This window comes from Pristis pectinata, chromosome 2, assembly GCF_009764475.1.
Source record: "Pristis pectinata isolate sPriPec2 chromosome 2, sPriPec2.1.pri, whole genome shotgun sequence".
Lineage (NCBI taxonomy): Eukaryota > Metazoa > Chordata > Chondrichthyes > Rhinopristiformes > Pristidae > Pristis > Pristis pectinata.
The window spans coordinates 45,429,978-45,445,608 of NC_067406.1; the positions used below are offsets into that span (position 1 = coordinate 45,429,978).

General features: G+C 40.2%; 1 protein-coding gene across 1 annotated transcript in view; it reads left to right on the forward strand.

Annotated features, from left to right (window-relative positions):
- LOC127579224 (protein unc-13 homolog B-like) overlaps nucleotides 1–15,631 on the forward strand; it is a 399,584-nt gene that overhangs the window by 291,296 nt on the left and 92,657 nt on the right. Inside the window, 5 exon segments of the mRNA XM_052031832.1 lie at nucleotides 9,140–9,255; nucleotides 12,192–12,355; nucleotides 13,893–13,938; nucleotides 13,941–14,045; nucleotides 15,132–15,200. Coding sequence (XP_051887792.1) covers nucleotides 9,140–9,255; nucleotides 12,192–12,355; nucleotides 13,893–13,938; nucleotides 13,941–14,045; nucleotides 15,132–15,200 — 500 coding nt within the window.

Below are 15,631 nucleotides of genomic sequence, written 5' to 3' on the forward strand. Positions count from 1 at the left end.
TAGTCCTCAGCTTTCACCCTACTCACTTCCACATGCAGCACATCAACCTTTGTCACTTCCACCAGCTGCAACGAGATCCCACTACTAGCCACATTTTCCCCTGCCCCCCTTACCCCTTTCCACCTTCCATAGGGACCACTCGGTCCTTGACTCCCTGGTCTGCTCATCCCTCCCCACTCACCCCTCCCTGACCCCTGACACTTTCCCCTGCAACCTCAGGAGGTGCAACACTCTCTCACTGTCAGCAGGGACCTAAATAGCCCTTCCAGGTGAGAAAGATTCATGAGCACATCCTACAACCTTATCAACGGCATTCTTTGCTCCTGATATGGTTTCCTCTATATTTATATCACAGACTAGGTGACCAATTCACAGAGCACCTGCGCTCTGTCCGCAATAGCCTTCCCGAGTCTCCATTTGCACAACACTTCAATTTCCCTTCCCACTCCCACACTGACCTATCCATCCTTGGCCTCCTCCACTGCCAGGGTGAGGCCCAACGCAAGCTAGAGGAACCCCTGGGTAGTCTACAACCTCATGGTATGAACATTGAATTTTCCAATGTCAGATAACCCTCACCCCCAGTTTCCCTAACCCCACTCTCTCTCTCTGTCCTTCCAATCCTTCTCCCATTCCCCTATTTTTGTCCCCTTTCCCACATCACCCCTCCAGCCCTCCGTCACCTATTTTCATCCTCCTCCCCTTCCCGGTTCCATCCATCCACTACCCACACATTTCACCCAGTAGCTGTTCCCCATTTACCTCCACCTGGTCCTGATTCCATCTGTCTTTCACCTCTCCCCTAATGGTTCCCATTATCACCATCCTTACTTAACAGATTCCATTACTGGTTAACAGTGTTCCTTGCTTATCACCCTCCAGCAGCTGTCTCCACCTTCACCCTCTCTTCCCTCCCATCCCCACCCCCCAACACCCCCCTCAGTCCACTTATCACCTCTGGCCCCTGTCTCACCATTCCCTCACTCCACTCTCAGTCCTGATGAAGGTTTCAACCTGAAACACCGACAATTCCCTTCCTCCCACAGATGCTGCTTGACCTGCTGAGTTCCTCCAGCAGATTATTTGTTGCTTCCGATTTCAGCATCTGCAGTGTCTTGTGTCTCCTGATGAACTCACAGCTGGAACATTGTGAGAAGGTCCGTTCTCCCTACCCAAGGAAGGATATGACGCTCAAAATGGCTGCACAGGTTGACTCTGTGGTTAAGAAAGCATATGGTGTATTGTCCTTCATCAATCTGGGAATCGAATTTAGGAGCCGAGAGGTATTGTTGCAGCTATATAGGATGCTGGTCAGACCCCACTTGGAGTACTGTGCTCAGTTCTCGTCGCCTCACTACAAGAAGGATTTGCAGGCCATAGAGAGGGTGCAGAGGAGATTTACAAGGATGCTGCCTGCATTGCAGGGCATGCCTTATGAAAGCAGGTTGAGGGAACTCGGCCTTTTCTCCTTGGAGCGATGGAGGATGAGGGGGGACCTGATAGAGGTATATAAGATGATGAGAGGCATTGATCGGGTTGATAGTCAGAGGCTTTTCCCCAGGGCTGAAATGGTTGCCACAAGAGGACACAGGTTTAAGGTGCTGAGGAACAGGTATAGAGGAGACGTCAGGGGTAAGTTTTTTACTCAGAGAGTGGTGAGTGTATGGAATAGGCTGCCAGCAATGGTGGTGGAAGCGGAAATGATAGGGTCTTTTAAGAAACTTTTGGATAGGTACATGGAGCTGAAAAAAATAGAGGGTTATGGGTAAGCCTAGTAATTTCTGAAGTAGGGACATGTTCGGCACAGCTTTGTGAGCCAAAAAGGGCCTGAATTGTGCTGTAGGTTTTCTATGTTCCCTATGTTTGCAGAGGGAATGCAGAGAAGGTTCATTAGATTGATTCCTGGAGGAATAGTTTGTCTGATGATGAGTGATTGAGCAGACTGGGCCCATCCCTGGAAAATGAACTGGTCACGTTTTAACAGCTATCCATGTCAAATTTGACCATAAGTCAGAAAATACACAAAAATTGCTCAATATGGCAATCATACCTCGACAGTATTGTACTGATTGGCATTCAAAAGTGCATAAGTCTGAAAAGAAAGAACAAATCTGAAAAGTGGGGAGAGAGAGAGAGGAAACATATGTATGTATGTTGGACTTGTATAATAATACTACAGGAGCTTGTTTGTATCTAGGGGTGTCTTCTGTTCTTAAGAATGACCTTGCTGTGTTACACAAGGAGCATCCTATGTCATGGTGGCAGAATTTCTCCCATTATGGCATTATTAAACCAGATGGATTTTATGACAGGCCTGTTGTTTCATTGTCACCATCACTGATGCTAGCTTTTTATATTTCAGAGTAATCAAGATAGATTAAGATATCTTTATTAGTCACGTGTACATCGAAACACACAGTGAAAAGCATGTTTTGTGTAGAGTGTTCTGGGGGCAATACCATAACTGGTCCGGTGGCATTTGAATCTCTGGATTATCTCTGGATTACTAACAACCACTGTTAAGGTATGACTGCACTAAAAGTCAGCCTGCGTCATTTAGTGGTAATTCAGTGCGGCTTTGGAAGTTGTTAGCATGGCATGACATTGAGAGAGCCAGCTGGAGGTCTTGGTGCAGGTGGATGTTCTGTTCCACACGGGGGCAGAAAGCACTCCTGACATATGCTGCAAAAATTATATGGGGAGTTTGTCAGTGCCGTCAGTGCTAGACTTGTAGTCCTGAGAATCTGGGTGGAGCTCAGTAAGAAGTTCAGTGACTTTACATGCATAGTCAAGGTGTTTCCTGATGCCATAATCTGACTGTTATTTCACTAGTCTCAAATGTTGAATATCTCATTAAACTACCAATAAAATCTTAATAGACGCTTGTAGCTATTGTGTATATGCTCTACCATATCTTCACACAAAGTACTTCTGGAGGCCTCACACTTATATCTCACAGCCTGCAGACATTATTCAACCATCATAGCCCAAACACATGCACGGCACTCAATTATATACTCAATTATAAGTTGATGCTGAGCCTCTAATTGTTACAACCATCTAACGGGGACAGATAGGTCATCATCACTTCACCTCACCAACCCACAACGGAGCGTCTTCTTGATTTTGCACCTCCTGTATTTAGGCTTCCAGCTCTTCATACCTGGGGCAGTGCTGAAATCATTAAAGATGGTATCCTAATCCATACTTAATCCTCCTCTTAACATTCCACTTTCCCTTATCACACAGTCTGCTCTGATTAACACATGCAGAGGGTGTAAGCACACATCACTTACATTCCCTCATGATTGCTCTGCCCTTGTCCTATTATCCCTTCCCATAGGCTAGAACCACAGCTTAGCCAGATGGTGGTAAAAGAGCAAGCAGAAAGTGAAAATGAAGTCACCCCGCCACTTGTATTGACACTTCCAAAAATCAGCTCAGAACGTTCTCCTCCATCAAAGTCTCCAGCTGGCTCTCTCAATTTTGTGCTAGTCTTGAATATCTCCCAGATCAGAATGTTCTGGCATGCCTGCTAACAACTACAACAACCACACTGAACCACCATTTACATGTGTAGACCAGCTTTCAATGCATTCAAACTTTCAGAAGCAGTTGCTGGAAGCAGAATATGCCTGGTGGCTAAATCTGGCATTGTTAATTAATATAAATAAACACGGCCACATAGTAAATAATGAAGTGGACCTGTGAAGAACATAGGATGGTGAAATAGTTAAGCACATGGAGGCAAGCATGCTTGTATTTATTTTATGCGCTGGTCCTCAGTGCCACTCAGCCACATAAGGAGGTATTAGGGAAGATGGAGGTAAATTTTAAAAAGCATCTTTTGGAGAAGAGGAGTTGCACTGGTTTAAAGAAGTAAATCCAGAGCTCAGGGAGTTGGCAGCTCAAAACGTGGCCCCCCAATGATGGTAGGATTAAAATTTGACATGCTAAAGAAAGGAGAATTAAAGAAGTACAGTTAACTCTGAAGATTGCAGGGATCAAGGAGGTCAAAGAGATAAAGAGACAAATACTGTGAAATATTTTAAGCAAGAATGAGAATTTTAAAACAAAGGCACTGCTTAACTTGGTCAGCAGCAAAGGAATAATGGGTAAGCAGGATTTTGTATGAATCCAGACACAGAAAACAGAGCTTTGGAGGGTGGTTGATGGGAAATCAACCACAATTGTGTGTTGAATTGGTCAAAACTAGAGAAAACAAAGGAATGGATGAGGGTTTTAGCAATAGATCAGCAAAGGCTGAGGTGGAATCAAGCAATGTTCAAATGTAAATAATGGTGCAGGGACATGTTGGCAGCTGATCTCAGGTGTAGATACAATATCAAGGTTGCAAACTATTTAGTACAATCTTATTTATTAGCAGGAGGATGGAATCAATAGGCAGAGAACAAATTTGTCTTTGGGACTGAAAATAGTGACTGGTGAAGACAATCCAGTAGTTTCATGATCACCATGTGTAGCAGTTAGTGCAATGCTATTACAGCGCCAGCGACCCGGGTTCAATTCTGGCTGCTGTCTGTAAGGAGTTTGTACATTCTTCCCGTGTCTGCGTGGGTTTCCTCCAGGTGCTCTGATTTCCTCCCACATTCCAAAGACGTACGGGTTAGGAAATTGTGGGCATGCTATGTTGGCGCTGGAAGTGTGGTGACACTTGTGGGCTGCCCCCAAGAACATTCTAAACAAAAGATACATTTCACTGTGTGTTTTGATGTACATGTGACTGTTAAAGATATCTTATAATAGTAACTTTTTATTTAAAATTTATCTGATTAAGTGTAACAAAGCTCCACATGGGGATGGATGCTATGACAGCATAGATTTAGCATGTTTAAATTTACAATCAGTATTTAATGTATTTCTGTTAGATTTGCAAAGATAGGTATGGATTGATATAAGTCTTTACACCTCAGAATGTTACATACTGCTTAACAGCTAATACGTTTTGAGGAAACATGTAATTAGGAAGTATGGCAGTTATTTTGTGCATAGCAAAGTCCCACAGCAGCAACATCATAATGACCAGAAAACCTGTTATAATTATGTGGCTGAAGAATAAACATTGGCAGGATACAGAGGCTAGCTTCCCAGCTGTTGTTTGAAATAGTACCATGGAATCTCTTGCATCCTCCTGTGAGCAAACATTTCATAGAGGCCAAATAGTCCTCTATCCTTATATGCTGTACTCCAGCACTGTCACTGGAGATGCAGTTGACAGGGGCCAGATTTTGCTGTGCCCTGTTGGCTGTTCTATCTGCAACTACTGACAGTTCAGTGCCAGTAAGATTCTGAACTGTTGCACAATCATGTAAGTCCTAATTTTGCTGGCTGAATTCAGCTGGGCAAGAGTTAAGAAGAGACTTTCTGAGATAGAGTCATAGAGTCACATAGCATGGAAACAGGCCCTTCAGCCCAGCTGGTCCATACTGACCAAGATTCCCATCTAAGCTAGTCTCATTTGCCCCACATTTGGCCCATATCCCTCTTAACCTTCCCAATCATGTACCTTTCCTATCTGTGTATCTTTCCAAGTGTCTTTTAAATGTTGTTAATTCTCCAGTGTAAATGCTGGGAATCTGCTATTGGTTCCTGTGTCAGGTTAGACTTAGTGCAAGATCCTCATCTACCCATTTGAATGGGGATTTTAGGGTTGTGGGGATAAAATTATTTATATTTTGTTCTTAATTATCTAAAGGTGCTTTTAGATGTTTATAATTCTTAAAGCATTTTAAGAATGAAAAATATGATTTCTCGGTTGTTATTGTTCATAAATATTTCTGAATGTCAGATCTTGTCAGATTTGACAGCCAGCAAATCTGGCGTGGGCCTTTGCCAGTGGTCAAAGACCGAAGGTTTTTGTGGGTGGGGTTTGTGTTGGACCACTCACACCATTCTATTATATTTTTCAAGACCACACAGCTCCTCAGGCCCTCATTGTGCATCTGTTGGACCATTTGAGCCACTGAGTTAGTCTTTTAAGTTCACCCAAGGGAAGTTTGAAGGAATGAGGTATGCAGGCGTAGAGCACAGGCAATGTCAGTGTCAGTAAAATTGGGGCCAAGATGTTGGTTGTGGTCATTTTCTTTTTTAATTGTCTTATCATCATCCTAGAGGTTAATTGTCCATCAACATCCTAGGGGTTATCATTTGATCAGAACCTAAATGGATAAGCCACATAAATACTGAAGCCATGAGAAGAAGTCAAAGTCTGACTATGTTGCAGTAAGTGAGCCCTAGTCCTGATGGCCACCTTTGTGTGAGGCTGCATCAAGCTGTGTGTAGAACTGAAGTATGCAAGCATCAAGTGTCTCTACATTCTGAGGTTCTACCTATCTGCGGTGTTGCAAAGCATGTGCCTGGCCTCACTGCCACGCAATGTTTCATTCAGTTAGACCTTGCCACACAACCTTTCCTTTGTGGAAGTGTTCTTTCAGGAAAACACCTTTGACCAGAAGTCCATCAGGCAGTGGTCAGCACAGAACATCCTGCCTTGCGGGAGGAGGGCCCTCCCTGTCATATACTTCCTACATAGTCAGCGTCTCACCTGCCGTGCACATGCCCTCAAGACAGCTACAATGTGGATGAGACAATGGCTCAGCTACTTAGACTGTGAATTTGCAACAAAGGTTTAGAAGAGGATGCAAGGATCTTTGTTGACCTTCATCCCATAAAAAAGGACTTTCTGATCTATGGGCTGTTTGCAGGGATGCATGCCAAGACAAGCATCAAGTACTGTTGGAAGATCATCAGCTCAGTGAAAGATACACTTTAGTCTGCTCAAAGCTTGTTGGTCTTCCAGTACAATGGGATGTCTGTAAGGGAATGCTGCCGCCTTGGCTCATTCCAGGCTGCAGAATCACATAATAAGGAATGCATTGAAGCTTGGTGCAGTCAACACAAAATGATCCTTCAACCTAAGTGTTCAAGTTTGCATTGTTCAAGGAAGCCACATGAGAGGCAATGGTGCCTTGTACATAAAATGTACTAACACTACAAATGTATAGAAATGAATGTATGGAATGAACAAACCTATGTTGTAAAGAAAGCCATGCACAGCTTTTGTATTTCTTGTATATATATTTTCTGAATATAGTCTATTTTTGAAATATAAAAGAAAATCTTGCAGTCAGTGGTTCTCTCCTAATATCCCAAAGCATTTCCACTATCTCAAGGCACAGGGCAGTAGTGTGATGGAGTAGTCTTCACTTATCTGGCCGAGTGCAGCTTTGACAGCTCTCAAGAAGCTTAGCACCATCCAGGACAATGCACCCCTCTTGATTGGTACCCCGTGCACCACCTTAAGCATTCATTCCCTCCATCACTGGTGCACAGTAGCAGCATTGTGTGCCTTCTACAAAATGCACTGCAGTTATTCACCTAAGCTACTCTGCAAGTATTTTTCAAGCCTGTAAACTCTACCACAAAGAAAGACTTCAGGCTTTGGTTATTCAGCATTGCTGGGTCTAATTTCTGCAACTCCCTCCCCAACCCCCCTTCCCCACTCTCAATTGCACTGTGGGCTTACCTTAAGTAGGACTACAGTGATTCAAGAAGGTGGCACCACCACCTTCTGAAGAGCAATTAGGGAAAGGCAATAAATGCTGGTCTTGCCAGCAATGCCCAGATCTTAAAAAATGAATTAAAAAATATACTTATCCATTTTATTCCCCATCGAACTAATATACTTATTTGACCTAATTTTCAATGTTGACTTTTTTTATTCTTCAACCACAAATCTTGAGAGTAAATTAAACATCCTGTCAACTCATTGTCCAAAGGTATTTTTTCCTGTCCAGTGCATTTCCAGTCTCCTGTGTTGAATCTTCACGCCAAGGTCCATCATTCTTGACTGGTCAACTACTAGAAGCTATTTCATTTTAAACTGACACATCCTTTCATCATTTTCAAATATTTTATTTCTCATAATCCATATTATCTTAATTTCAAAGACCTTTTCCCTCAAATCATTCCATTCATTAGTTTATACCGGGCAAACATTGAGGAAATCTATATTTTACCCCTTTCTGACACATTTCAGTAGTGTGCACCCAAAAATAGGACTCGCTGACTTCATCCCAGACAAGCTATTCATTGCCATGTTTTCATATTTGATCTGGAATGACCTATCAGCCACATTCATGCAATCACAAAAACCATCTGTTTCACCTCCATATCTTCTTAAAACCCACCTCTTTGATCAAGTTCTGCTATTATAATACCTCCTCATCAAACTTGCCATTCAATTTTGTTTGATAATGCTTCAGTGATGTACATTGGCATATGTTGATATATTAAAAGTGCCGTATAAATGCAAGTAGTTGTTGTTTTGAACTAGGTGTAGTCAATCTATCATGGCTCAAATGACTTTAAAAAAATCCATTGTCCAGAAATGAATCCAAAAATTGGATCTCTGCAGAACAAATAGTATTTGTCAATTAGATGATGCTTTCATTGAATTTTGTTGACAAGTTATTGGCATTGCTGCTGCACACCTGGATAACACTAATCATACTGCAAGTTGTTACAGCAGTTACTTGAGGATATACATGATTCAGAAACCCAGTTTTCTTTGTGTCATTGTGAAATGTTCGTAGAATTATCCAGATAGGTGAGGTTACTATTTGGAGAGCAAATTGAAGCAGTATAACAAATTTTTAATGAACCCCTACAGAGGCTGTCTGGAAGTGACACATGGGTATGCAATTTCCTGAAGATTGTCCTAGATATTTTCCTCTTGAGAGTAAATAATTGAATGCACACCCATTATGCAGCTTGCCCAATTTTAATCATCAGTTTTGGGAATAGGAAATTTTATGCTGTTTATAATTGTATTATACATAATGTATTATTCTGTTGCCAAATGGGGCTGTGTTCCTTTAGGATCAAAATAACTAATTGCTATTAATCAGGGTCTCTGATTAATCAGCTTTCAAATTCAATTCAAGCTACTGTCTAGAATTCTGTTTGGTCAAATTTTAGAAAACTCAACAGATTTTCATTTTTAGCATTTTTCACTAATTGGAGGTCTTAAAGTTGAACTCTGCCTTGTGGTGACTTATACATTAATACAAATGTCTGTGAAGAACAAATGATGTGAGTTCATGTATTCCTTTTTCAGAGAAAAGAACAGATAAGTCTGCAGTCTCAGGTGCTATTCGATTACAGATCAGTGTTGAAATCAAAGGTGAAGAGAAAGTCGCTCCTTATCACATTCAGTATACCTGTCTGCATGAAGTAAGTTCAGTTCTTTGATATCCCCCCCTCCCTTTCCCTAATGTGTGGTTGATTGAAAATCATAAAAACTGTCATCAAATACTAATTTCAAAAGTGATTCATGTTGTAAGCGTAAATACAGTACTGAATACATGGCAATTAACTGGAAGAATGAAGCACAATCAATTTCATTATTAACTGAACCATAAATTGACCCTATTAGATTATTTTTAATTCTTTTGTGATCATCAAGTTTAATGTTGTACTAACAGTATTGTGTATTATTTATACACATGTTATCAGGCTATTTTTGATTGCATGTAATAAGAAAATATAGTACCCTTCAAATAATTATACTCTGTTGTGATGTGAAAAATAGGAAGCAGGTCAGCAGGACATTTTGAAGATACTATCTAATTATTGAAGTCAAAACATGACCACAAAGTGCATTAGAGCATCTGGATTCTGAATTCAAATCCAGCCTGAATTAATGAGAAAAGAAATTGTGTGTGTGCCTGTCTGGCCCTGTCTGCCCTCCCCTTCCCTAATGAATGTTGGTTCACAGCTCATATTTTCTCATAATTTGCCATTCTCACATAGAGAAACTGAAATCATAAGTGTGAGAAATGATAAATTTTATACCAGAAACAAACAGATTTTTTTTTGGTGTCAAGATACAGAGGAAGAAAGAGGATTATTCTGCTTTAGGCCATGTTGTACTTGATGTGGGACTGTTAGTTCTTGTCACTCAGTGTTTCTGTTGGAAATATGTCCATTCTCGTTCTTTACTTGAATGAGCAATAAAATTCATCAAGCAATTTAATTTTGAGAGAATGCTGAACTGTGTTGAAATTTTTATTTCCCCTTGTTGTCTGAAGTACCAAAGCAACTGGATTGAGAATTTGTCACAATGCACAGGGTATGGTCAGATGGTTTCCTTGAAGTTGTTTGTTTCTATTTACGTTTTTATTTGACTTTTGTTGCTTGGGGGCAGTACATTTAAGGTCATCAGACTTTATACATTATTTGGTGTATACTTCCTGCTATTGCTTGTATTTTAGTCTTGCGCAACTGTTGCAATTTTTGTGTCATTTGCATATGAGGTGATGTGCATCCTGTGCTTCTTTTCAAACATCGTGCTAGAAATGATAAAAATGTTACAGTAGAATCGGACCTCTTGCTTAGCCGTTACCTGCCTCTGGCCACTTCCTGATTACCACCTGAATTCCAAGCCTTGAACTTTAGTATGCAACCACCAATCACCTTCTTTCACATCCTTCCCTTTCCCCTGCAACCTACCATTCCACTCCTGATCCATCCTTAGCTTCTAGTGGAATATTTTCAACCATGAGAAGGTGCACTAAAAGCTGCAGCAGCCAGCCCAGAATGAAAAATGTTCTTGGCACACCACTGTTATACCAAGCTGCTGCACCCATTTTAGACTTTCTAAACCTGTATAGTTTGAATGTAACTCAAATGAATTACAATGACTTGGATATTTAAAGAGCTTCCCCAATACAGGAAGTACTTTGTTGTGCCTACTAATAAGAGAGAAGGGGAAACAATGGAAACCTACATAATGACATGACAGGAGAATGAAAATATTAAGATGGGAATCAACACTGCAATTTAAGGCATTGTTTTTGAAAGTAGTGGGCTTATCTAATCTAAAGTCATTAACTTGAAATGTTGAATGTACCTCTCCACAGATGCTGTTGGCCTTGTTGACTGTTTTCCTGGACTTTGTTTTAGATTTCCAGCATCTGCAATATTTTGCTTTGTTTGTGTATATGTGTTGGCAAGGTGGAGGGAACAGGTAGGAGAATTCTACAGGGCGGGCATAATGGCCAAACTGATAGTCAATGATGTTAGAGCAGAAGGAGCAAGAAGAGCAGCAGAGTAAGGTTTGAAAATCAGAACAAAACTTTGAAATTATAAGCAACCAAGAGCCAGCAGAATTTGGAAATCGTGGGACTGATGAAAAATTGGAAGAAAATGCTTACACATTTTGGATGAGATGATGCAGGAATGGCATTAGATAAATTAAATCTTAAATTGCTTTAGGAACAGATCAAACTTTCTGCAGCAGATGCTTTCTGCAGGCATGGTAATATAGCAATCAGCGTAACGCTTTACAGCGCCAGCAACCTGGGTTCAATTCTGGCCGCTGTCTGTAAGGAGTTTGTACATTCTCCCTGTGTCTGTGTGGGTTTCCTCCGGGTGCTCCAGTTTCCTCCCACATTCCAAAGACGTAGGGGTTAGGAAGCTGTGGACATGCTGTGTTGGCGCCAGAAGCATGGCGACACTTGTGGGCTGCCCCAGAGCACTCTACGCCAAAGATGCATTTCACTGTGTGTTTTGATGTACATGTGACTAATAAATTTTAAATTTTTTTTTAAATCTTAAATTTTATTTACAGCATGGTAACAGGCCCTTCCGGCCCAATGAGTCCATGCCGCCCATTTTAAGCCCAAATTAACCTACCCGTATGTCTTAGCAATGTGGGAGGAAACCAGAGCACCCGGAGGAAACCCACGCAGACATGTAGATAAGATATCTTATCTCATCTTATAGATTGCAGTGATGGGTGGGGAGGCAGCAATGCTGTAGTACAATAAGCTACCAGGCTAAATTATTTTAAAAGTAGTTACATTTTATTTCATGTTGCCATCTTATGGCAATGAAATTCAGCATGTATAGAATACTGTTGATTAAATTTGAGAAAATACTTTACATACTGCTGAGCCATTTTTTTTACATCACTCAATGGCAGGGGAATATCCTGGTGATTGACTCCAATCATTCATGACAAAATAATGGACTAAACAACTTAAGTCACTAAGTGTCATGACTGTTCGAGCTACTTGGCATCAACAATTGGGTACAAATGTAAAAAGGTCATTACTCACAATTAAATGTTGTTTAATGCTAAGCCAATCATCGTTACTCTTTTGCAGAACCTTTTCCACTGTCTCACAGACCTACAGAGTAGTGGTGTTGTAAAAATACCAGATGCAAAAGGAGATGAAGCATGGAAGGTTTACTTTGATGAAACTGCACAAGAGATAGTGGATGAATTTGCAATGCGTTATGGAATAGAATCCATTTATCAGGCAATGACGTAAGTTTAAAATATAATTTTTAGGAAGACTAGTAACAACTGACGAGATATAAAACCTGTGTTTTTCTACTCATGGTTAGACAATGAAATAAATGGAATAGTGTTGCAATGTAACACAGGTCAAATTAGACTAGTGATTTAACAGTCACATTCCGGCATATATTCAAAGACATGATAGTCTGAGATTTGAGATTAACCTCAAATTTAATTTGGGGCTATATCAGGTGGGTAGGAACTGAGACAGATGGCAAACAGTGTGAACTTGACAATGTTAGGCCCAGGTTTTCTAAAATCTGAGAGTTAATTTGCATACACCCACCTGGAACTTGCAGCAAACAGTACCCAACAGCAACCATGAAAAGAATATCATGATGGCATGGGAAAAGTTTTGAGAAATTTCCTAAACCTTTCTGTGTGTTGGAAGGAGCAAAGGACCTTTCTTGTCCCCCAAAAAGTTAAAAATAGACATTACTGCTTGATCCCCTTTTGGCCCAAATTCTTATATCCTCCAGGTAAACTCAAAGAACACGCTGTTTTCAAGCCACTACTTAAGAAAGCAATTGGGACCTGATGACATAGCCAGAGGTTGATTGACAAACTTAAAGGAAGATCGCACTGGCTTCTGGTGGTTGTTTTGCCCGTTTATTCACAAGATTATCTTAAAATTCAAAATGGTGATATTGGTTAAGGCTGTCAACAGGCAAATTTTTTGGAGAATTTTAACTCCTCCTCTCCTGGCTTTTAAAAATTGGCAAGATTAAGGTCATCCTTGTTATTTTGGCGTAATTGAAATGAAAAATTAAACAAATAGCACGTGTGTAAAGTGAATTTATAGAACTTCTTAACTGACAAGGGAAGCAAAATTGGAGACTCCAACACCTGGAAGTTGCCCTCCAAGTCGCACACCATCCTGACTTGGAAACATATCAACATATCACCGTTCCTTCTCTGTCGCTAAAACTCCTGGAACTCCCAGTATTGTGGGTATACCCACACCTCATGGATTGCAGCATTCTAGGAAGGCAGCTCACCACCACTTTCTCAACAGCAATTAGAGACGCACCATTAAATGCTGGCTCAGCCTGCAGAGTCCACATCTCTTGAATGAATAAAAAAAATAAAAGATATCAAGGTGGATGCTTCAAGCTGAAATACCAAAAAAACTGGAATTGTCAAAGTAAACAGTAATATGGGGAAACTACATATGTTGGTACTCTCAAACAAACATATTCCCTGGGGGTAAAAGGGACATTACACAGATATCTTTCATTACAATTAAGGTCCGAGGAAGTGGGTTTATCCAAAGTGGAAATGTATTTTTTCAGATGCTAGCTGATTTTTGTCATTTGCAGTATAGCTTTGTTTTATATAAAAGTTTGTAATTCGGATTTTTCTCTTACCTTGGATTTTGCAAAATGAGATCTTGCTGATACTTGAAAAATGTAGCAAAGAAACTCAACTTTTTCTATTTCCAATTTAAGTATGTGCAATGTGCTATTTTTATCTAATACCTAACTGTAAGCTTCTGCCTTTTCAGGCATTTTGCTTGTTTATCTTCTAAATACATGTGTCCGGAGTGCGCGTAATGGTAATGAGTACCTTGTTAGCTAATATCAATGCATACTATGCACACACCACTGCCTCTACCAATGTGTCTGCCTCTGACCGCTTCGCAGCTTCAAACTTTGGGGTAGGTTCATGCCTACATTTGCCTTAGATGTTTGCATTATTTCATCTTTGTATATAGTTTCGTATACTGTTTTGCTTCCAGATACGCTCTCTCTCCCCTGTTGTACAAGTTTAGCTATTCGTGAATGCGGTCAATCTAGCATCTTGTTCCAAGGTGCTTAAAGAACTGGCCATTTCCAGGTCTGTGAGAGCTATGCCACTTGCCTTTAACTATTTGTTCCTCTCCTGCTTTGCACACAGAATTTCTCTGTAACAGTCAATTGAGAACCTTCTGTGTGGAACTTGAGGCTATGTGCTATTTGTGCCTTATTGTATGCTGTTGATGTACTAAATATGTCTAAATGTTTGTATATTTTCATTATTGTAATCTTAAGAATAATTTAGCTTGTATTTGTTGCATAATTTGATATTGTCGTTATTTTTGGCATATACAGGTCCTCCCCAGCTTATGAATGTCTGACTTATGTACAGCCGCAAATGCAAGCATTTGGGAGACTGGGGGATGGATTTTCCAGCTGCTGCAGGGATGCAGGCATCTCCTGCTGCCTGTGAATTCAATTTGCAGCTGCATTTCCGACTTGCGGACTGTACGTGTTATGAGCAGTTCACAGGAATGGAACCCTGTCGTAACCTGGGGAGGACCTGTAACTAGTTTTTGCTCCATTATAGTGCATTGTGTTGATAAAATGGCATTGTTCACATTATGCTGCTGATTCATTAACTAACATTTAGCTATGCTGGAGATCTTAAATATAGTTATTGAAATCTTTGGGCAATAACTATTCTGTTGCTTAGAGGGACTGGAATGTAGTCATTGCTCAAAGTAGATGAGAAGCCAATTCAAAGAAAGTGAAAAGCATTCATAAGTTGGCTGCTATGATTAACAAGGAGACAGAACAAAAGTACTGCCAAATGAAATATAAATATGATGAATAGACCAATTAAAAAGTCAATGGATTTTCAAATATAATGCTGATTAAGAACAAGAGTATTTTCATTGTGCTCTCTGTCTTATGAACTTGGAGGCATTTACTGGGAAGGCTTTACACTGAAGTTCTAATTTTTCCTTTTTATTTTAATAAATTAGAAAGAAAGGTTTGTGAAACTGCTTGATCAACTGCACAATTCACTTCGCATTGACCTTTCCATGTATAGGGTGAGTATAAATTGTCTTAACTACCTAATTACTGTAACAATATACAATACTGCCTAACATTTTCTAAATAATTCCGTTTCTTGGTTCTAACTCTAGATTGCGCTAAGACCTCAATGAGCATGTGATATCATTTTCCGCTGTATACTTTCACTTCCTACATCCTTATGAATCATTATATTGAACAGATTATGCAGTTTCAATTAAGTGAAAAAGATAAATAAATGGAGTCAAGATTCTATTATAGTTCAGCTTTTTTTTAAGCTACTCTGTTATGGCATACAATGTCATTCAAAACCCCTTGTTGACTTACTGTTTTGTGCTTCAATGCTTAGAACGTGTTATCGCCAGCCAAATTAATGGATACCTAAAATTCATGATATCATGTTCAAATAATTTCTTTGTTATGATGTAGTTATTTTCTTGTCATTGAT